Here is a 24,570-nt window from a genome sequence, read left to right on the forward strand (position 1 = left end):
GTGCATTCTCTGAGCTGTAAAGTTGTTTAAATCATTTTAGGGTTTACGCTGTTGCGCTGTCATTCCAAATAAGTCATAAAATTGTATACAAGTTTACACAGAAAAGGTTAGTAAGCGATATTATCACACTAAAATCATGTTAACATTAATTTTGTTTACATCTTTTGGCTATACTTTTGAAACAGAGAGTATTTTAACGTTTACAGATTGGCCCCATTCACTTCCATTGTAAGTCCCTCACTGTAAGACAGATATGTGCTTTTTTCTAAAGAAAAGATGTAAACATTTTTTGGGGGTAATTATTCCACAAATGCTGTCAATTGAGCTTAACCTGGATTGAAACTGGAATATTTCTTTAAGGAGACAAAAAGGTATTGAGCAGGTATATTTTTTGGTGGGGGGGGGGGGGTTGGGGGTACCCAGAAATGTACTAAAGGTACACAGTATGCTCTTATGGTACAATTAAGTAGCCTACCCAAAAAGAGTTTAACTGACTATATTGAATTAGGCCTACATTTTCTGTTTCTTTTTGCTTTCTCTCTCATGTCCTTCTTTACCATTTTTTTTAGTATTTTGTTATTTCAGTTTCTTGGCCCCCTGTTCAGATACATAGTATCTGAACATACCCCCCCCCCCTTGAGATTTTCTATTACCATGTGGAAAGCACCTCGCCTGGCATGACAAGCGCAGCGGATTGACACTAAATCAGAAATCAACGCTACAGCTCAGCATGAAGGTCACACTCGCTCACACACTCTTCTCTATCTGAGAACACACGTTATTCACTCATCTGTGCCCATGTTTGTGTCTGTATAGAGGGTCACAAGGGCCACTTGAGACTTTGAAAGGGGCCACATCTCTGGACAGTGAGGTGATGGTAATCCTTAAATAATGACACAGAGTCCATCACTTTGTTTTCCAGACTTGAGGGAAAGATGTAGCCAGAGAGATGTCAGTAGAGATGCTGTGGAATACGATAAAGGCATAAAACAATGCATTAAATATGCCTATTTGATTGTTCAGCAGGTGTAATTTTGGCCCCACTGTAGTCAGATACCATACTGAAGCATCTATGGGAGTAAACAATACATTTGTGAGGAGATCACAGACATTTCACTCACACAGAATCCCTCAAACAGTGGATAACCTCGTTAGTCTCAGTGCACAGGTATGAAGGCCTAACAGCGCTGAGTTCAATTGTTGTGTTGGTGCATATTGTCATCTAGCGGTTGTATGTTGAACTACAAGACCAACAGTATAAACGAAAATTTAATATTTTCATAGGCATAGTTTTATATGCGGATTCTTCATTAAACGTAGGCCTAAATGTTATGCACTCGTGTCCGGTGTTTAAATAGAAACTGTTTACATACAACGCAAGATAAACTAATGTAGAACTTTGGTATTTTCCACTTCGAAAACAGCGTCGGTCGGATTTGTCCGCTGGAAGCTTCCGTACTAAGTCACATGAAGTCGCAGATTTGTTTGGTAAACAGCAGCTGATATGAAGCTGTCATAGATCACATGCGTATCTGTAGGGGAAAAATGAATTCGTAGTGATCAATGATGATTTGGGTTTTTTATTTTTTATATCGAAGTTGATTTTACCTATTTTATGTGATTTTAATTGAAGTATATGGGCTCGCGAGCAGAAACGGCGCAGAAGTGATACATTGTATCAAACGCGTGACGCGCCATGTCAATCAAATGCCGCTACCTTGTTACGCTTCGTCACAGTTCTAGAAATTCCATTGACCTGATTGATCATTTATGACTAAAGACCGCTCATCTGGAATATCATCAGGACTGGGAGGCATCGTGTGCCTGACAGGCTGTTTCGCAATATGCAACTACACTGATTTGCTCTATTGTTTTAGTTTGTGTCCAAAATCTGTTGGGTTGCATGCAGAAATGTGCTGGGGTTTTTAAATACCACCATGCTGCGATGGATTCTGGGCGGTCGGGATGCGCAGGGGGCAGTAGAGGTGAGTACAAGCAAGCTTTAAAAAAATAAATAAAATAAATTAAAAAAAAAAAAAAAAAAAAATTCAGATAGAGAACTGTATGCAACTTTTATTGTCAATGAATTGGTCTTTCTATGAAACTGGTGACCTTTTCATTTCGAAAAGCTGATTTTAAAGTACACTTCTGTACGGTTTAAAACATCCTGTCAGGCAAACAGTGGCAATAAAGCTATATTAATAAATACAAGTTGTAATTCAACTATTTTTTTCTTTCTTTTTTTGTCTTCAAAAAAGTAATAGGGTTGACAGCTTATTTAGCCACGACTAGCCTCATAACACTTTGACAGATAAAATAATATAATGCTAATATATCTACTACTGACTTATTTTCAACAAACAATGGTTTAATGAATAAAAGCAAAATAACAAGAGTTGACACAAACCTAACCACTTCTGGCAAACCTAACAGAAAAATGCAGTTCACTTCCTGAAAGTATCAGTCATTTTGAAAGTTTATGGAATGGTACAGTAGTTTAATAGTATATAGATTTAATGGGAACAGGGTTGATTCAGAACCTGGAGAATATCACTTTGTCATCTAAATTCTAAAATAAAACTATGGGGGGGAAAATAAAGTAGCCTACTAGCTTTTTGTTTTCAGTCCAAATGTACATAAAGCTATTTGCTCATGCAGTAAGGTGAAGTTGGAAACACAGGGTTGGGGATAGGCCAAAACGATACAATGAAGACAAAACGATTAATTAAGAAGTTTAAAAATGAAAGAAACTTACTGGATTCTTGTTAATGTGTTGAGAAAAATGTCTGTCACAGTATAGTAAAAGTTAATGTTAGCTATTTATTGTTAAAGGACTAGATCACCCAAAAATGACAACTCTGTCATCATTTACTCACCTTAGACAAATCTGTCACCAAGACAAATTCCTTGTATGTGTAAGCATACTTGTCAATAAAGCTCATTCTGATTCTGATTAACTTCTTCAATTCTGGTGCATTTCTGGGCTGCCACTTGCAATTTTTCACACTCAAATTTAAAAGCTCACCATACTGTGGAGTAATTGCCAAAAATATGTCTCATTATTTTATCAACTCTCCCAAATAATTAAAAAAAAGACTCAAATTATTCACAAATAATATTTTTACAATCTTCAGATTAATAGATTTATATATATATATATATATATATATATATATATATATATATATATATATATATACACATTTTCCGAAGTTGCTGGAATTTTGGTCCATTCATCCAGACAGAAGTGGTGAAACTAAGTCAAGTTTGTAGGCCTCTTTGCTCCCACACACTTTTTCAGTTCTGTCCACAAATTTTCTATCGGATTATGTCAGGGCTTTGTGATGGCCACTCCAATACCTTGACTTTGTTGTCCTTAAGCCATTTTGCCACAACTTTGGAGGTATGCTTGGGGTTATTGTCCATTTGGAAGACCCATTTGCGACCGAGTTTTAACTTCCTGGCTGATGTCTTGAGATGTTGCTTCAATATATCCACATAATTTTCCTTCCTCATGATGCCATCTATTTTGTGAAGTGCACCAGTACCTCCTGCAGCAAAGCACCCCCACAACATGATGCTGCCACCCCCATGATTCACGGTTGGGATGGTGTTCTTCGGCTTGCAAGCCTCACCCTTTTTCCTCCAAACATAACAATGGTCATTATGGCCAAACAGTTCAATATTTGTTTCATTAGACCAGAGGACATTTCTCCAAAAAGTAAGATCTTTGTCCCCATGTGCACTTGCGAACTGTAGTCTGACTATTTTATGGCAGTTTTGGAGCAGTAGCTTCTTCCTTGCGGAGCAGCCTTTCAGGTTATGTCGTTATAGGACTCGTTTTACTGTGGATATAGATACTTGTCTAACTATTTCTTCCAGGATCTTCACAAGGTCCTTTGCTGTTGTTCACTTTTCTAACCAAACTACATTCATCTCTAGGAGACAGAATGCGTCTCCTTCCGGAGCGGTATAATGGCTGCGTGGTCCCATGGTATTATACTTGCGTACTATTGTTTGTAAAGATGAACGTGGTATCTTCAGGCATTTTGAAATTGCTCCCAAGGATGAACCAGACTTGTGGAGGTCCACAATTCTTTTTTTAATTTAATTTTATTTATTTTTTTTGTGGTCTTGGCTGATTTCTTTTGATTTTCCCATGATGTCAAGCAAAGTGGCACTGAGTTTGAAGGTAGGCTTTAAAATACATCCACAGGTACACCTCCAGTTGACTCCAATTAGCCTATCAGTAGCTAATTGCCAAAAGGCTTAACATCATTTTCTGGAATTTTCCAAGCTGTTTAAAGGCACAGTTAACTTAGTGTATGTAAACTTCTGACCCACTGGAATTGTGATATAGTCAATTAAAATGAAAACAATCTGTCTCTAACAGTTGTTGGAAAAATTACTCATGTCATGAACAAAGTAGATGTCTTAAATGACTTGCCAAAACTATAGTTTGCTAAAATGAATTCTGTGGAGTGGTTAAAAAATTTAATTTTAATGAACAACCTAAGTTTATGTAAACTTCTGATTTCAATTGTTTGTGTGTGTGTGTGTGTGTGTGTGTATATGTGTATATATATATATATATATATATATATATATATATATATATATATAAAATATACACCGATCAGCCACAACATTAATACGACCTGCTTAATATTGTGTAGGTGCCCCTTGTGCCACCAAAACAGTGCCAACCCACATCTTAGAATAGCATTCTGAGATGATATTCTTCTCAGCACAATTGTACAGAGCAGTTATCTGAGTTACCATAGACTTTGTCATTTCGAACCAGTCTGGACATTCTCCGTTGACCTATCTCATCAACAAGTCGTTTCCATCCACAGAACTGCCGCTCACTGGATGTTTTTTGTTTTTGGCACCATTCAGTAAATTCTAGAGATTGTTGTGCATGAAAATCCCAGAAGATCAGCAGTCACAGAAATACTCAAACCAGCCAGTCTGGCACCAACAATCATGCCATGGTCCAGATCACTGAGATTAAATATTTTCCTCATTCTGATGGTTGATGTGAACATTAACTGAATCTGCTGACCCATATCTGCATGATTTTATGCACGTCACTGCTTTTAAAATCTTTTAAACTGTGGTGTTAGGGCAATAAAATAAACTATACAGTCGCATTCCTGAGAATGAGAGCTTTCATTTGATATATGATTTTTATATTCATATTAATATTTCTAACACATGACCTAGGTGGCGCTGATTTTCGACGCATATGTTTTCAAACCTGATTTTGTTATTTTAGGTAGCATAAATGGAGAATGCAGTGATAGTTATCTATGCAAAGTTCAGATTCTAAGCTTTCAAACGATACCCTAAATGCCTAAATTATGTATTCGGAGACTTGAACGTTTTAAGTGTAAACTTTTCTCGTGACATAGCAAAAATTATTATGTTTTACAAATATATGACTGTTTTGTGTGCCAAAAAATTCTACTAATATTGTAAGTTAACCTTAAGGAACAAAGAAAAAGAATCTAAATGACTAAATGCTCTTAATCTAAATGACTTTATTTCTTTCATGGAATACAAAAGATGATTTTAGGCAGAATTCTTCCCTCAATCACCATTCACTTTCATTGTGTGGAAAAAACTAGAATCAAAGTAAATGATGACTGGGACTAACATTCTGCCTAACATTTGTTGTGTTCCATGGAAGAAAGAAAATAGTGGGGTTTGGAACAACATGAGGGTGATTAAATTATGATTTTTTTTTTCTATTTTTGGGTGAACTATCCTTTAAAGTCTTGATTTACTTAATGTTAATGAAGGCACACAAAAGGCACCTGTTTTGTATAATGACCATTGTAAAAGTCCATTTTCTTGTCATTATGTTCTGGTAATCTCAGGATAGTACCCAGACAGTGTCCGGTATCATTAAAGACTGGGCCGTACTGTTGAGAGAGAGACTGACCCAGTCGAGCAAACAGCAGTCATTTCAGCAGATTCGCAGCTAGACTGAAGCAATGATTCGTTTGTCTATTATTTTTGCTCTGTGTGCAGAAGAGCGCAGAGCTGTTCATTGGGGAGGAACAGCCCAAAAACTGTTTCACTGAGATGCAGGTGCTGAAAGGACACTTTGACATTGTTCGATTTCTGGTGCAGATTGATGACTTAAGGTAAGCAATCCTCTTCTCCTCCTTTTCTGCCTCTGACCAGTGATTGACAGCTCAGACTGAGCCAGATCCTCTCCAAAAGCAAACTTACAGAGCGTGACAAGAGCTTAATCATCACAGCTTCTGAGGGGTGTGTGTGTGTGTGTGTGTGTGTGTGTGTGTGTGTGTGTGTGTGTGTGTACACACACCTCTAGATCCTCTTACCACTGTCCATCACCTCTGGGCAGAAGGCCTCTCCACAACAACTGCTTCTGCATCACTTAAAGAAAAGTACCATGGCATTACCTTGCTTTCTTTGTAATGCCTTGTTGTTGTACATGTACAAAGGTAGTACCCTGTGTTTTGGACATTTACCGTGGTAATACCATGTTTTTTTTTTTGCACATGTACTATGGTATTACCATATTTTTGGGATATTTATGAAGTTAATATCATGTGTTTTGGACGTTTGCGGTGGAAATACAATGTGTTTTGAACATTTAATGTGGTATAACCATGCGGTTTGGACATTTACCGTGGTATAACCATGCGTTTTGGACATTTACCGTGGTATAACCATGCGTTTTGGACATTTACTGCGGTAATACCATGTGTTTTGGACATTTAACATAGTAATACCATTTGTTTTGCACATGTACAAAGGTTTTGGAAATGCGTTTTGGAAATTTACCATGGTAATACCATGTGTTTTAGACATGTACTATGGTAAAACCATCTTTTTTGGATATTTATGAAGGTAATACCATGTGTTTTGGACGTTTACGGTGGAAACACCATGTGCTTTGGACATGGTCATACCATATGTTTTGGACATGCACAAAGGTAATACCATGTATTTTGGATGTGTACTATGGCAAAACCATGCATTTTGGACATTTACTGTGGTATAACTGCGTTTTGGACATTTACTGTGGTAATACCATGTGTTTTGGAAATGTATCATTGTAATACCATGCATTTTGGACATTTACTGTGGTATAACAATGTGTTTTGGACATTTACTGTGGTAATACCATGTGTTTTGGACATTTACTGTGGTAATACCATGTGTTTTGGAGATTTACCCTGGTAATACCATGTTTTTTAGACATGTATTATGGTATTACCATATTTTTGGGATATTTATGAAGTTAATACCATGTGTTTTGGACGTTTATGGTGGAAATACAAAGTGTTTTGAACATTTACTGTGGTAATGCCATGTGTTTTGGGCATGTACAAAGGTAATACCATGTATTTTATACTTGTACTGTGGTAATACCATGAGTTTTGGAAATTTACCATGGTAATACAATGCGGTTTGGACATTTACTGTGGTATAACCATGCGTTTTGGACATTTACTGTGGTATAACCATGTGTTTTGGACATTTACTGCGGTAATACCACGTATTTTGGACATTTAACATGGTAATACCATGTGTTTGGACATGTACAAAGGTAATACAAAGTGTTTTGGAAATTTACCCTGGTAATACCATGTGCTTTAGACATGTACTATGGTATTACCATCTTTGTTTAGACATATATGAAGGTAATATCATGTGTTTTGGACATTTACTGTGGTAATGCCATTTTTTTTGACATTTACTGTGGTAATACCATGCGTTTTGGACATTTACTGTGGTAATTCCATGCGTTTTTGGAAATTTACCGAGGTAATACCATGCGTTTTGGATGTTTACCGTGTAAATACATTGTGTTTTGGACATTTACCATGGTAACACCATGTGTTTTGGACATTTTTACTGTGGTAATACCCTGTGTTTTGGACATTTACCATGGTAATACCCTGTGTTTTGGACATTTACCATAGTAATATCATGTGTTTTGGACATTTACTGTGGTAATGCCATTTTTTTTGACATTTACTGTGGTAATACCATGCGTTTTGGACATTTACTGTGGTAATTCCATGCGTTTTTGGAAATTTACCGAGGTAATACCATGCGTTTTTGGAAATTTACCGAGGTAATACCATGCGTTTTGGATGTTTACCGTGTAAATACATTGTGTTTTGGACATTTACCATGGTAACACCATGTGTTTTGGACATTTTTACTGTGGTAATACCCTGTGTTTTGGACATTTACCATGGTAATACCCTGTGTTTTGGACATTTACCATAGTAATACCTTGTGTTTAGGACATTTACTGTGGTAATACCATGTGTTTTTGACATTTACCATGGTAATACCATGATGTTGGGCATGTACGAAGGTAATACCATGTGTTTTAGACGTGTACTATGGTAATGCCATGTGTTTTGAAAATTTACCTTGGTAAACTAAATTTTTTATAGTAATGCCATGTTTATTTGGACAAGGTACATTTGGAGTACCATGTTCTTTGGACATATAATGTGGTAATACCATATGCATGTAAAAACAAACACAGTGCACTGCAGTTTACCACAGGGGTTTATTTTCATATTTGATGTGGAAGAGACAGTACTGTATATGTTTTAGATGCGCATATTTAAGTGTTTTCAAGATCTTCTTTGTGTCCATCATATCTGGGCCAAAGGCATAGAAGCATCTACAGTGGACATTTAAAAAAACCTAATGTATATAAACACGCAATGCAATGCACTGCTACACATTGTAATTAAGTGAGGGAGAAGCGAGTTTGATTGTGGGTTTATGATTTAGGTGTGTGTGTGTGTTACGGGTGGCTGCTCCTGATGATCTCAGTGCAGTAGAAGTGTTTCAGGTGTGGGCAGTGTGTAGAATGTGGCTGATTGCTTTTAGAGTCCAGAGTACTGTTCCTTTTCTCTGAGCCCCTCCATACTTCCTGTATCTCATCCCTTTATCGTGGTATCATTCTCTTCTTCCTGCGAATGATTTGTTTCTAAGCTCAGCAGGTCAAAGGTGATCTGAGAATGAAGCGATTGTTAAAATCTAATCGGGAAAGATGAGCTGTTTTAGTTCATGCTTTTTGTTGGGGTTGGGGGTTCATTGTGTAAGGGTCTGATATTTTGTGCTTTGTAAATTTAAAACAATTAAAAGAGTCAAATGAAGTAAAGGTAAATGCTCAGGTTTTTTGTGGTTTGTGATTGTCAGGTTTGCATCGGCAGATGATGATGGCCTGGTACTTATTTGGAATGTTGAGGTGAGCAGAACTCCTTGAATATGCTAACTGTATGTTAATGACATGTTAAATACATCAAATATTCTGATTATATTTTAAAGGGACAGTTTACCCAAAAATTCTATCATTATTTACTTACCCTCATTCCAACCCAGATGTGCCTTTTTTTTTCTTCTACTGAACACAAACAAAGATTTTTATAAGAATATCTCAGCTCTGTAGGTCCATACAATGCAAGTGAATGGTGGCCGGAACTTTGAAACTTATAAAGCACATAAAGGCAGCATATAAGTAATCCATAAAACTTTAGTTGTTTTTGGGTGAGAACCGACTTTTCTACTGTACATCTTGCCATTGCAGTCTCTAGGCAGGATGATGATTTCAAGCCTGATTACACTTCCTAGTGCTTGATGCATGCGCAGAGGCGACAGATGGTGTTAGGATATGTTTTGGTATGTAAGAAATGTAGGTGGTAGGAAAAACTTGAAATCATGATCGCCAAGGAGACTGGTGATGTCAAGATTATAGTGAAAAATGAAATACATATAGGTCGGTTTTCACCCAAAACCCATGGATTTAACAACTGGAGTCTCTAATGGATTATATCCAATATCTAAATGCCTTTATTTGGAGCTTCAAAGGTTTGGTCACCATTCACTTGCATTGTATGGACCTACAGAGCTGAGATATTCTTCTAAAAATCTTTGTTTGTGTTCAGCAGAAAAAAAAAAGACATACACATCTGGATTGGAATGAGGTTGAGAAAATAATGATAGAATTTTCATTTTTGGGTGAACCATTCCTTTAATGTTATGATACTCTAAATATGCAAATTAGATTTTACAAATAAAGTGCATTCAGAATGTATTCAGACCCCTTCATTTTTTAAAATTTTTGTTATGTTGCAGCCTTATGCTAAAATGCTTTGTTTTGTTTTTGTTTTCAATCTACACTCTAATCTACATTATGGGGTACCATAATGACCAAGCAATAAAACATATTTTCTATAACTTTGCAAATTTATTAAAAAGAAAAAACTGAAATATCACATTGACATAAGTATTCAGACCCTTAACTCAGTACTTAGTTGAAGCACCTTTGGCAGCGATTACAGCCTCAAGTGTTTTTGGGTATGATGCGACAAGCTTTGCACACATGGATTTGGGGATTTCTCTGCAGATCCTCTCAAACTCTGTAAGTTTGGATGGGGACCGTCGGTGGACAGCCATTTTCAGGTCTCTCCAGAAATGTTCGATTGGGTTCAAGTCTTGGCTCTGTCTGGGCCACTCAAGGGCATTCACAGAGTTGTCCCGAAGCCACTCTTGCATTGTCTTGGCTGTGTGCTTAGGGTCATTATCCTGTTGGAAGGTGAAACTTCGGCCCAGTATGAGGTCCTGAGCGCTCTGGACCAGGTTTTCATTAAGTATATCTCCGTATTTTGCTGCGTTCAACTTTCCTTCAACCCTAACCAGTCCCCCAGTCCCTGCTGTTGAAAAACACCCCCACAGCATGATGCTAACACCACCACCATTGGGATGGTATTGCACAGGTGATGAGCGGTGCCTGGTTTCCTCCAGAAATTATGCTTGGAATTGAGGCCAAACAGTTCAGTCTTCGTTTCATCAGACCAGATAATCTTGTTTCTCACAGTCTGAGAGTCCTTTAGGTGCTTTTTTTTGCAAATTCCAAGCAGGCTTTCATGTGTCTTGCACTGAGGAGAGGCTTTTGTCTGGCCACTCTGCCATAAAGCCCAGATCGGTGGAGTGTTGCAATGATGGTTGTCATTCTGCAAGTTTCTCGTATCTCCACACATGATCTCTGGAGCTCAACCAGAGTGACCATTGGGTTCTTGGTCACCACTCTTCCAAGGCCCTTCTCCCCCGATTGCTCAGTTCGGCCAGGCGGCAAGCTCTTGGAAGAGTCCTTGTTGTTCCAGATTTCTTCCATTTAAGAATTATGGAGGCCACTGTGCTATTGGGAACCTTCTGGTAGCCTTCCCCAGATCTGTGCCTCGACACAATCCTGTCTCTGAGTTCTGCAGGCAGTTCCTTTGACCTCATTTCTTGGTTTTTGCTCTGATATGCATTTTCAGCTGTGAGACCTTATATAGACAGGTGTGTGCCTTTCCAAATTATGTCAAATCAATTGAATTTGCCACAGGTGGACTCCGATCAAAGTGTAGATACATCTCAAAGATGATCCAGCGAAGTGGGATGCACCTGAGCTAAATTTCAAGTGTCATAGCAAAGGGTCTGAATACTTATGTCAGTGTGATACTTCAGTTTTCAAAAATCTGGTTTTTGCTTTGTCATTATGGGGTATGGAGTGTAGATTGATAAGAAGATTTGTGCATTTTTGTTGTGTGTATTTGTGTAGTTTGAGTAGTTGATATAACATACTTTTATAATGATAATCAAGTAGTGTATTAGTAAAGTATGCTGAAATATTATATTTCAGTGCTCAAAATTTCTGTCCAGAATTTTTAACATCCAGCATATTATGGATATTATTCATATTAATTATTATGTAATTCTTTATTCACATGAAAACAATCCAGAAAAAACTAAATGAATATTTTTTTTCCAAGATTTAAGTTTATACTGACATACTTATGTTAGAGCCACTCTGTCGACCAAGTATAATGTAAAATCTGAACAAAAAATGTTTGTGTATTTTTGTTTCAGACGGGTGATTGTTTATTGGAATTGCGCGGTCATACGCAACAGATTACTGCAATGACATCATACACCCTCATCAGAGGCGGAAACGCGCACACTGCGCTCATTACCGCATCATCAGATCGTACACTCAGTGTATCCTTTTAAACACACACACACAGACATCATGACACTACAAGGTGTTTATTACAAAGAAAATGTAATGCTGATGTTTCCACAAATACCCAACTTGTTTACTATACAAAATTATGGTCATAGAGTTAACACTTTAAGACTGTGCCCTTCTGACAAACCTAACAATTTATTAGATAAATTGATTAAAAAAAGAATAAGAGTAATTTCCTCGTCCATACAGAGATCACTTCCTGAAATGATGATGGTAATTTATTTACATTTATGGAATAGTTAATTTTTTCAATAAGTAACAGTTATGCTGGTAACAGGGTTGACGCTTTTAATAATTCCGAATCTATCTAGGAGATGGCTTTCCTTAATTCTACAGCAGTTATGGGATCCAGACACAGGAAACAGAGTTCAGAATGTGTCTGATCTACAGTCCTCTGTGAAGGTAAATGGTTTAGTGTGTGGTTTCTTTGAGCTTCCTCTTTCAGTGTGCGTAGGTCTTGAATTGTGTGTATAAACAGACATCTTCCTCTTTCAGTGTGTGCAGATGTTGGATTATGTGTGTGCTTATAACAATGTATCTGGCTTGCAGTGTTTGCTAGTGTTGGATCGTTTAAATGTGTGGCTCTCAGGTGGAAATGAACTGTGTGTGTGGAACAGAGACTTTGAGCTGCAATGTAAAACTGTTCATCTCAGCGATGCAGGTACACAATCCAAACACACACACAGCTGAATAAATACCAGGGATGCCAACTAATCACCTTTTCAGCTAGTCACCTTTTCTGAAGCTAATTTGCCCAAATTTTTGGGTAAAAATTCTAAATTTTCCTTATTAATATCACTTAAAAGGCTTTATATGCAACAAAAAGCTTTACATACAACAAAGAGGGCAGAGCATATACAACACAGAAACGTATTCTCTGAGCCACAACTGTTAAATACAGTTAACTGTTTGCTTTTATCGTAACATTACTATAGCACAATTACTTCAGTATACAGTAGCTGGAAAAAATATGTGAACCCTGTAAATACATTTATTTATGTTTAAATTTGATCTTCATCTAAGTTACAATAATGAACAAACATAAATATAATCTTAACTAATAACACACAAATTATTATATTGTTGTTGTACATATTGAATACATCATTCAAACATTCACAGTTTAGGTTGGGGAAAGTATGTGAACCCCTAGGCTAATGACATCAACAAAAGATAATTAGAATCAGGATTTGGCAAACCTGGCATCCAGTTAACAAAAAGAGATGGGAGGTGTGGGTTAGAGCTACTTTGACTTATAAAAAGCTCTCAAACATTTTAAGTTTGCTATTCACAAGAAGCATCTGCTAATGTGGACCATGCCTCTCAAAAAGAGATCTCAGAAGACCTACGAGGAATTAGCAGCAGGAATTGTTGCTTTTCATAATGCTGGAAAGGGTTACAAAGTTATCTCGAAGAACTTAGATATTCATCTGTCTACAGTTAGACAAATTTTCTGTAAATGGAGATGATTTAGTACTGTGGCTACTCCCCTAGAAGTGGCCATCCAGCCAAGATTCAAAGGGCACACAGCAGAATGCTCAATGAGGTAAAAAAGAACCCTATAGTTACAGCTGAAGACTTGAAGGAATCATTGGAACTGGTTAACTTCTCTGTTTATGAGTCTACTATACGGAAATTATTCAACAGGCATGGTGTTCATGGCAGGACACCACAGAGGAAGCCAGTACTTTTCAACAAAAAAAATTTTGCTTTCCTGAAGTTTGCCAAAGACCACCTTAACACTACACAACGCTATTGGGATGTTTTGTGGACTGATGAAACTAAGGTTGAATTGTTTGGGAAGAACACGCAGCACTATGTATTACGTGAAAAGGGCACCTCATACCAACATGAAAACATCATCCCAGCGGTAAATTACGGTAGAGGGAACATCATGATTTGGGTCTGCTTTGCTGCTTTGGGGCTTGGACTGCTTGCCATCATCGAGGGAAAAATGAATTCCCAAGTTTATCAAGATATCCTACAGGATAATGTCAGGGTGGCTGTGCACCAGCTGAAGCTCAGTTGAAGTTAAGTGATGCAGTAGGACAATGACCCTAAACAACGAAGTAAATCCACTACAGAATGGCTTCAAAAAAAGAAAATCCACCTTTTGGAGTGGCCCAGTCAGAGCCCAGACCTTAACCCAATAGAGATGCTGTGGAATGATCTCAAGAGTGCTGTTCACACCAGACATCCTAAGAATATGGCCGAGCTGAAACAGTTCTGTAAGGAAAAATGGCCCAAAATAACTTCTGAACGTTGTTCAGGTCTAATCCACTGCTACCGGAAACACTTGGTTGAGGTTATTGCTGCCAAAGGAGGATTGACCAGTTATTAAATCCAAGGGTTCACTTACTTTCTCCACAGCACTGTGAATGTTTAATGGGATGTGTTCAATAAAGACATGAATGATTATAATTGTGTGTTGTAAGCTTAAGCACATTGTGTTTGTCTATACTTGTGACTTTGATGAAGGTGAGGTCACATTTTCTGACCAATTAATGCAGAAAACCAGTTAATTCCAAAGGGTTCACATACTTTTTCTTGCCACCGTATCTGTCAAATTAAGTGTCAAAAATTTGTAGTTTGTCATCAGTTAGTTTTTAATTTTTGAAATTCCTGTCTTCTGCTACTTTTTGAAGGTATCTCGGCCATGGTGGAAATCCCGAAGAACTTCATAGCAGCTGCCATAGATAAAGAGATTGGTGTTGTGATATTTCATTTATAATAATTTACAAATAATTTGCTTTAAAAGTTTTTTTAAACTCTTAAAAAGTTCAAAAGAACCTAAAAGTAATTATGATTTCCATGTTGCTTCTAAAGCTACCATAATTGGTAAATTTGCCTGTGGGAAAACTGTTGTAATGTTTTATTGTTTCTGATTTTTCAGTGATATTTAAGTTGAATGTGTCTGGTTCAGATATTGCTGTTATGGCCATGCGGCATCTAGCTGAACATCAGGACACAATCCGATCTCTCATCAAGATCAATGGTGATCTTAACATACATGACACGCTCGTATTACACATTACACAGAGAAATGGCAAATCTTATGTTCAAACACTAAAACATTGCATATAGGGCTGCAGCTAACACTTATACTGGTATTCTGCTCTCTATTTAATTGATTAATCTAGTTTTTTAAAAACATTACATCATTTAAAATTAATTTTTAGTATCGTTCACTGTTCTGTGTATGGTTAATCTATGCAGCAGTTACAGTTTTTACGTTTATTATCAAGATTTTCATACTTTTATGCATTGGTTTATCAATTATATTTTCTTATCTAATGCTGACATAGTTTAGATAATCAACTTTTGTGTCTACAAATAAACATTTATATAACTGTGCCTACAGGCACAAAGTATGTGCTACCCAGTGTTTGTACATTGTACATTTTAAGAAAGCATGTTTAATTACTAAACAGTGACAAATATTGAGTACTGTGTGTTAAGTATTGGGATTTGTGTTTAACGTTGGTTATTTTCCTGCATCTTAGATTATTTGCGAGCGGCTCTCATATTGGTGAGCTCATCCTCTGGGATTATGTCGATTGGACGATCCAAGTTTATGAGCTCATTCTGTGGGAGGAGCCAGCGGGAGATGAGGTCCGACTGACTAACCAGAAACAAATTGAGAGGTCCATTCAACACATGAGCTCTGATGGAGAGGTAACGGATTGATTAGACAATTAATGTAAACATTGTGTTTGAATTTTACACCTTTTAAAAGCCTCAGTTGTTGATGTTCATTATAAATAATTATGCATGTATATGTGCTGATTATAGTCTTTTATGACATTTAAAAGTTGTAAATGTATATTTTTTCCTAACATTAAAACTCTGTCTCTCTTAGATAATAGTGGCAGCTGTGGGCAGTGGTCTTTATGTTTATAATGTGCCAATGAAGAGTGTAGTGGCATACAGGAAGATCGCTCATGATTCTAATATCTTACACACCATGCTGCAGGATGATGGGTATGAATCACTTTCCAAAACATATTCTCCACATCATTCGAATAAAGCATTACATGTTTTGATGGAATGTATCTGACAAATGCAGCCTGTATGTGTGTTATATAATGTGTTTTTGTTTTGCAGGCAGTTAATGTCATGCTCTGAGGATGGTAGTGTAAGGATGTGGGAGTTGCAAGACCTCCCCTTACCTGCTGAGCCCGCGTCTTCAGGTGAGAAGGACACACCCCCTTTAACAGCTTTCCCACTCATCATTTCTGCCTCCGTTCTTTCCACTCATCTTTTTAATCTTTTTAAAACCTTCTCACCCCTTTATCCCTTTCCAGCACAACCCATATCCTTCCTTCCCTCTTTCTTTTTCTTTGTCTGAATGTGATCCAGATGTGCCTAAGCGATCATTTATCTGTCATCCTGTGCAAGGAATGTGTGTGTGATTCAGTCCAACTGCTGTAAAATAATTTCCTGAGAGCTGCCCAGTTATAAAAACACAACACTGGATTTTTCTAATGTTCCATAATTATAAGAATTGATAATAATTATTGTTATGTAAATATATAACCAATTTATTTATTTGCATATTTATTATTAGAATATTAATCACAATACATTATAATTAATGTTTGACATTTGTGAGGCAGATAAACTCAAGTAAATGTTTTTATATATATTTTTACTAGTTAGTGTATGTGTATGATTGTATAAGTTTTTTATTTTTGTTTATTAGAATAATTATAAGACATTATAATACATGTTTGACATTTGTGAGGCAGATAAAATGAATGAAAGAAAATGTTATAATTAATGGAAGTATACTATTTAGTAAATGTATTGTTATATTAATGTAAAAATATTTAAAATTGTCTAAATATTAAGTTATTACTTTTTATATTTAATATTAGAATAAGAATGATACATTATAATAAATGTTTGACATTTATGAGGCAGATGAAAGAAATTATAATAAATGTTATAAATAAATATATTTATATAATTATAATATTTATCTAGTACGATCTTATGTAAATGTTTAAATATTAAGTTATTAATTTGAGTATTTATTAGAATAACAATTATGATAATAAATGCTTGACATTAGCAAGGAGGATGAAAGAAATTGTAGTAAATGCTAACATTAAAATTTAAATCAATTACAATTTCTTTATTTAGTATGATATACTGTATATCATTATATAAATGTATATAACATTTAAAGGGTTAAAACATTTATTATTTGTAAAAAGTAAATGTTTTAATTATAATTATTTGTATAATTATAATATTTAGTATGTTATTTTTATGGTAATGTATAAATATGTATAAATATTATTATTTTATGTATTTATTAGAATAATAATTATAAATGCTTGACATTTGTGAGGCAGATGAAAGAAATTGCAGTAAATTTTATAATTTAAAATTTAAATTAATACATTTTAATGTATTTATTTAGTATGATATTGTTATATAAATGTAAATAACATTTAAAGGGTTGAAACATTTATACATTTTTGTGTGAATTTATTAGAAAAATAATAATTATAATACATGATAATAAATGTTTACATTTTGTGAGGTAGATACATTTACAGGAGTGGTACATGTTATACAATTATATATTGTATAATAATAATAAATTACAATATTTATTAGCTGTTTTGTTGTAGTAATAATAATAATAATACATTGTATTAAATGCTACAATAATCTATAATATTATACCAATGAAATATGTATTTATTTATAGGTATAAAAATATTAATTATAATAAATTGTGAAAATGTTTAAAATTTTTCAGGCAGAATAACTCTAGGTAGTGGTACATTTAATAATTTATTATTAAAAACGAATGCTCATGGATTTAATTTATATTTAACTTATTTTACATCATTATTAGTTTGCTCCATTATGTTTGCATCATTTGAACGTCCGACTTTACTTTCAGGGATTTTTGGGATATTTGGCACCTTTGGCAGGTCCAGTAAACAGAACGGTCCTCCTGCCAAGAAACTCCCAGCAGTCCATGGTCTGCGCTCGCTGGAACCGACAGGCGATCTGATTGGTCACTCTGGAGCTGTGCAGGTATGCTGGTCATGTAACTAGGTTGGATAATCATCTAAACTTTTGGCTTTGTTGTTCTAGTTTATTTTAACTTTGACTAGTTTTATTGAATGTTTTTCATGAACTAGTTTTAAATGAAAGCTTTCGATTTTGTCTGTGTAGAAAGAGAGTCTTATTAGGAGACATTGATCCTGGGTGGAGCAGGGAATCGTTTTTGAACCGCAGTTTAATTAAAGTTTCTGACAGAGTGAAGGATGTGATCTACATACAAGTCAACTTTCACATTGATCATCTGACATGTACTCTATCTTTGTTTCACTAACACACCCATCACATTACCATCACACAATTATACCATATTTTAAAGATGTTTTTTCTTTAAAGTGATCATACTTATGTTTTATTATGCCTTATCTTAGTGTATACAGTATTTAGCTATATCAAAAGATAAAGGCAGGTACTTGAACAGGGTCTCAGGATCCTCAAACAAGTGTGAAAGCAGCACAGTTACACTTTTTGATAGAATCAACTTACAGATGTCTTACTTAGAATTGATGCTTCTTAATTTTGTTGTAGTAGGGTAGGAAGTATTTTTACATAAAAATAATTGCACACTTCAGCTATAAAGAACCTATAAACCTGACAAATGAAATGAAATGAAATGAAATATGTTGTTGTGGAGCAGGACAATGTAGGCCTACAGAAGCCCTGATTGACATACAGTAGCTTTTTACCACTGAACACAGAAAGACAGGAAGAGAGAGGATGAGAAGGGAGGAGATCAGGAAAAGAAGGAAATAGATACATCATTTAATGGCCTACACTTCTATTATTAGTTCTCTGTATAAAGTTCAAGAATGTTGTATAGTTCCTGTAGCAATGCCAATGTCATGGGTTTGACTTCCACAGACTGATACTGAAAACATGTAAACATTGAATGCACTAGATGCCGCTTTGTACATTTATTCATTAGGCAGACACTTTTACCAGTGGCCCCCAGAAAGTATTTTAACACGTAAAATATATGAATGAATGTCATTACATTAGATTGGGGAAAAAATAAATAAATAGCAAACCAAGTGGCATCTGTAATTAAATGACGCTAGACATTTTCTCAGAAATAATGTTTTGCTATGACTTTTAACTAGGGATGCACCGATGTATCGGCTGCCAGTATTTATTGGCCAATTACTGACCTAATTAAAACCATCACCATATCAGTTATTCGAATGAAAACGCTGATATGAAAAACTGATGGTTTATTTATAATTAATTATCAACACACTTTGTAAAAACTCTGTGAATTCTCTATTAATAATAGACACAAAATGTAGAATGGTTGGCACTCTTAAGAACATGTAATATTTAATTTTATTTTTCTCTCTTATTCTCATGTTAATGTGGAAAAATCACCATAAACGTGACAGTTGTGAAAGCGGCACTTACCTATAGGCTACATGATGAGGGAAACGATCAAAAGCTTTAAAACCAACAGACTTTGACTTCCGAGACGTCGGTATAATATCTATTAATGCGGCATGGTTCATTAAATTAAGATTGAAATCACAATATGGCCTTGCACGGTTAAAATAAAATCTAGTAAATATATAGTTTGCATTCAGTGCTTAAGTCATTGCTTCAATCAGCAGAAGTACAAAATATATTTCATATATCAATCATCATGTTATCATATATATATTTTTTGTATCTTTCTTAACAGTTAAAAGAGCTTTTGTACCTCTTTGTAAATTTTTAAAGCATAATTCCTATGAAAAAATAAGGTAAGTGGCAACATATCGGCATCATTATCGGTTATTGGCCAGTATATAATGTGTATGTTTATGTGTATATGTATAATATGTGTCCAAATAATATTTTTTAACCACTGTATATATGTTCCTTGGCATATCTTTATTGATCCTTAACCCAGAAATAGAGCCTAAGACCAGTCAGATCAAATCACAACTCGCTTTATAATATATTTTTTTTCAAAATGTGTATTTAGTTTATCAATATCAAAAATAGAAAGGAAAAAAAAGCATATTTACATGTTATGATTAACCAAAATGTGTATCCAGGGCTTCAACGCATTTCCTTTATGGGTTTGTGTTGCAGATGTTTCTGAGTTTCAAGGAGAAGGGTCTGGTCACCTGCTCCACGGATCACCTGGTCATCGTGTGGAAAGATGGAGAGTTGCAGTCGCAGCTGCGCAGTCTCGCCCTCTTCCAGAAACTGGAGGACAACCAGGGACTATGAAAATGTATTCCCAGGCCTGGGATCAGTTTCTGTGTACTGAAAGCATCATTTAATGCATGCAAGTGCAGTTTAACTGTTGAACACTTTTCTTTGCCTTACAAATTCTTTCAAAACCTTACATTACATTGTCACAATGTGCTTTAAAACATTATTATGAAATGGGTGTTGTAATTTTAACTTGATGGTTTTATAAATGGCTGTTAATTCAGTGTCTTATTGGAATTTTTAAAAACATGTAGTTTTGTATATACTAGGTGACTGACATGATATGAGAATATTTTGTGTTGTTTATCTTATATAATTGTAAATCTGAATGTTTGATTGCACAAATAACACGAATACCTCTTGAATGTATGCTTGTGTAGTCTTTGGTAACACTTTCCAGTTTCTGTTTCTATATGTTAAAATTAGGTAATGCATTAGGTATCATGAATTAACAATAAACAAACTATTTACAGCATTTATTAATCTTGGTTTATGTTGATTTAGAAATATACTATTCATTGTTAGTTCGTAATATATTAACATATACAACTTTCAAAGTTATTATGTGAAATGAACCATCCAAGATTAATAAATGCTGTAATAGAAAAGTATTGTTCATTGTTAATGTTAATATAGACACAATCTTATTGCAAAGTATTACATTAGCAAGACTGCAGTTGATTTAAGCTTGGTGTGTAAATGTGAATTCAGATCAAAAAGACTTTGAAAAGAATTGCAAATTTTTATTTTGTGTGTGTCACAAACACAATGGTTTCAAACTTGGAGAGACATCTCCAAACGACAGTAAATGTAGACAAAACGAACAACAGTAAAGCAAATTTTAAGCAACAAAGATTCTTTTGTACAACTGACAATAAAATAAAATCCTTCAAAAGACAAAACCTGTAGAATGACATGTGGTAATTTTTACTCCCAGTAATATTGTATTTGTTCATTAAAAAATATTGTATATACACTTGCACAGGGGATAATGCAGTTTTGTGCATTCCCCATAGCTATTCTTCAAAAATACAGTAATTGGCACATAATCTGAATCCAATGCAGTTTACGCTCACTAATCAAACCTGTCCATGTGTAATTTAGTTCTCAGAGCATGACCTGCTCCTAATTATTATGTCATTGTTGGGCCATAATGGCATGCCAGCAGGAGAGCCCTTTCATAGTGAGGGTGAAGGATGTATAGTATCTGAAAATAATCAACACAACATTCAAATATGACCAGGGACTGTTCTACATCTATCACGAGACAATGAATTATCATAGAAACAAAGTTTATTTATATAATTTTTTCTTCTTTGTCAAAAATACTTTTGGTTGTTGCAAAATGAAAGTGTTGAATTACAACACAAAATGGTCTGTGCACGGAAATCTGAAATGGTTTTGGCTGCACCGACTGCGATAATGGAGGAAAACAAGTAAACGTACTTCCCATTAGTCTAAGCATTTCTGCAAACTTTACCTGGAGATTCCCTCGTGAAAGAATTTAAGTACAGCTGAAACTGCGATACTGAACTTTAAGAACAATTCTCAGAGAATACAGTAATAACTCCATGTCTCAAAGGAATAGTCAATCCAAAAATGAAAACTCGTATCATTTACTCACCCTCATGCCATTCCAAACCTGTATAAAGTTATTTTTTCTGTGGGAAAAATCCACGTCAGATTATTTGATTAGCCAATCAAAAGACTTTGAAGCACTTTCTGCCTGTCAATCATTCAGCGCGTTTACAGGGCAGGCCATATATGAACAAAAGGAAGCTGAGAGCGTGATGCTTGTCCGTTTGTCGCGTGAGAACGCAAGTTTGCTACCGTTGCTTTTGTCAACTAGTTGTGCAAGGTCAGTGTAACTAGGTTTACTGACACCAAATTGCATATTTATTTTTCTTACCTGTGAAATTAAGAAGCTCTCCTGCGTCATCTCTCATTAGCTCACCGGCTAAATCTCATGGAAGTTCTAGAACGGTTAACATCGCTTACAGCACCTTTAATATCACAATGGAACTTTGGAATCAAAGAATGAAACAACAATGGCTGCCATGGCAAGACGTTCCATTTTTCAAACCGGATCCAGAATGTAATCTCAGGCTCAACGCTCCACACTAAGTGAATGAGGACAGGTCTAGCCTGTTGTGTGTTGATAAGAGATTAAGGCATGTTCCTGAATTCGGTCTCTAATATCATTACCCATTTATATCTGGAAAATAGTCCATATAAATTCCTAGTTAAACATCTGAACTTGAAAAGAGATTCATTTTGTACATATTTTCTTCTAAATTGCCTATAAACCCTGTGTCTGACAGTAAAATGAAACAGTTTGTTCTAGGGCAGGACAATGCCGGTTTACAGGAGCCCTGATTTGACATACAGTAGCTACAGAAAGACAGGAAGAGAGAGGACGAGAAGGGAGAAGAACAGGAAAAGAGGGGAATAGATACACCATTTTATGACCTACATTTCCATTAAAAGTCCTATATAGAAGTTCTAGAATGTTCTATGGCTTATCTCTCTTGGTTCTAAACCCAGAACCAGAGCCCAAGACCAAACAGATCATATCAAAACTCATCTGAGCTGTAGACCAAAAACTCTCCACACACACACACACACACACAAGAAAACAAGCAGATCAGCAGTCCAAGATTAATTTGTTCATTGTGGAAGCTCAGAGCCCATAAGAAACTAACAAACATACGAGATCTCTTATATATCTCAGTTGTGTCTCAAAGACAGACAATTGCTCCACTACCTTTAATGCACTCTGAGCCTTTCATTTTCACTGGTGTGCAAGGGTGTAATATTTGTATATTAGGTGCAATATTTGTATTTGTTTATTTGTAAATCTGTATATTATATAATTGTGTTGTGTGTGTGCTGAATGTATTGTGCTGTGACCAAACACCAAGAAGAATTCCTAATACATGTAAATGTATATGGTGAATAAAACTGATTCTGATATAATTGAGAACAATTTGATAACTTTTGGTTAAGTTTCCGGCATCTTAGACTTTTCTCCTGGAAACACCCCCCAGTTTTCTCACATGCCACCTCTATATTTTCAGAAGAGATGTCACCAAATGTAAAAAGTGTGCTCAAATTTGCCAAGGTCTGCAATCAAAAGTAAATTAAACTCAAATAATTCTCATTAAATTAAATTCTCATTTAAATGTTACTGTGCCTTTGGCCAATCAATACAGCCATACAATGGAGTTGGTCTTCAGCGTGCACACACAAACAAACAAACTATACACAGCATTAACATGGACAGGAATGCACAACAGGATGTTGCAAAACTGCCAGCAACCTCCATCTAACATCCATACTCTGAAACGTTACCGTATCCATAATCTCTATCCTAATGTATCCCAAATAAAAAACTCAAACTTATTGTGCTGACATGAAAGAACATTTTGGAATAAAATGAACCGTTGTGCAATAAAGTATGGTTTGTTCATTTCTTAAATCGTTCTTTAATCATCTAATAAAGACCATTTAAAAAATAGCATGTGGGGTTTTGTTTTGGATTTCTTGACCACGGATCATTGATTATACCGCTATGAAAAATGAACAAAACAATTTATCCTAGGAAACAAACAAACAAACATTTTTGTGAGTTCTTTGATACTTGTGATTGTGATACCGTCAATGGATTTCCAGAATGTTTGCAGTTGTCTGAATTTACCACTAGAGGGTGACCAGTGCATTCCTTATTATTTTCACTGTAGATCATATTTAAACTTTTGACACAACTTGTAGCAAACCTGACATATCTTCTATAAATCCTTTTCTTCCTTTGATTACAGTTGCATAGTCTGGGTAGCTCTAAATAAATGAATAAATGGGCAAAACTGTATATACACTCTAAAGCTGTCGATTGGCCATATATGGTATTATAGCAGTGTTAAACATTGTTTTTAAAATAAACCGCTGGAACACTTTCTATGAAGCATGTACATTATAAAGGCATTTTAAATGCATTATAGTGCATTCATTATATCATATAATACATCTTATTTGTATAATCACACCGTAAATAATTTAACCTCTTGAGACCGAGCATGATTGCTGTGTGCATTTTACATTTCCTTTTTTGATTTGTAACTAATAGCACCTAAAAAACATGCAAAAAAACAAAATAAACAAAAAAAAAAAAAACAAAACAAATCTAAGCAAACAGTTTTCCTAAAAATGTATGT

The 24,570-nt window shown here is 35.3% G+C and overlaps 1 protein-coding gene across 1 annotated transcript; it reads left to right on the forward strand.

Moving 5' to 3' along the window:
• The first annotated feature begins 1,475 nt into the window (after positions 1–1,475).
• On the forward strand, positions 1,476–24,439 carry LOC127428680 (WD repeat-containing protein 41-like). The gene is made up of 13 exons (XM_051677196.1): positions 1,476–1,985; positions 6,037–6,152; positions 9,211–9,259; positions 11,923–12,051; positions 12,422–12,484; positions 12,632–12,743; positions 14,728–14,790; positions 14,976–15,099; positions 15,586–15,757; positions 15,942–16,063; positions 16,187–16,272; positions 18,003–18,139; positions 20,234–24,439. Exons 1-13 carry the CDS (start codon positions 1,938–1,940, stop codon positions 20,372–20,374), a joined length of 1,362 nt encoding a protein of 453 aa, XP_051533156.1. The 5' UTR covers positions 1,476–1,937; the 3' UTR covers positions 20,375–24,439.
• Positions 24,440–24,570: the final 131 nt, after the last annotated feature.

The sequence above is a fragment of the Myxocyprinus asiaticus genome, chromosome 38 (genome assembly GCF_019703515.2).
Source record: "Myxocyprinus asiaticus isolate MX2 ecotype Aquarium Trade chromosome 38, UBuf_Myxa_2, whole genome shotgun sequence".
Lineage (NCBI taxonomy): Eukaryota > Metazoa > Chordata > Actinopteri > Cypriniformes > Catostomidae > Myxocyprinus > Myxocyprinus asiaticus.

What these genes read in the sequence shown, in the direction of transcription:
- LOC127428680 (XM_051677196.1), top strand. Translation starts at nt 1,938, where the DNA reads ATGCTGCGATGGATTCTGGGCGGTCGGGATGCGCAGGGGGCAGTAGAG. An exon ending in CATCAGATCGTACACTCAGT is followed by an intron (nt 12,052 to 12,421) that starts GTATCCTTTTAA and finishes ATTCTACAGCAG; the next exon opens with TTATGGGATCCAGACACAGG. An exon ending in TGTTCATCTCAGCGATGCAG is followed by an intron (nt 12,744 to 14,727) that starts GTACACAATCCA and finishes TACTTTTTGAAG; the next exon opens with GTATCTCGGCCATGGTGGAA.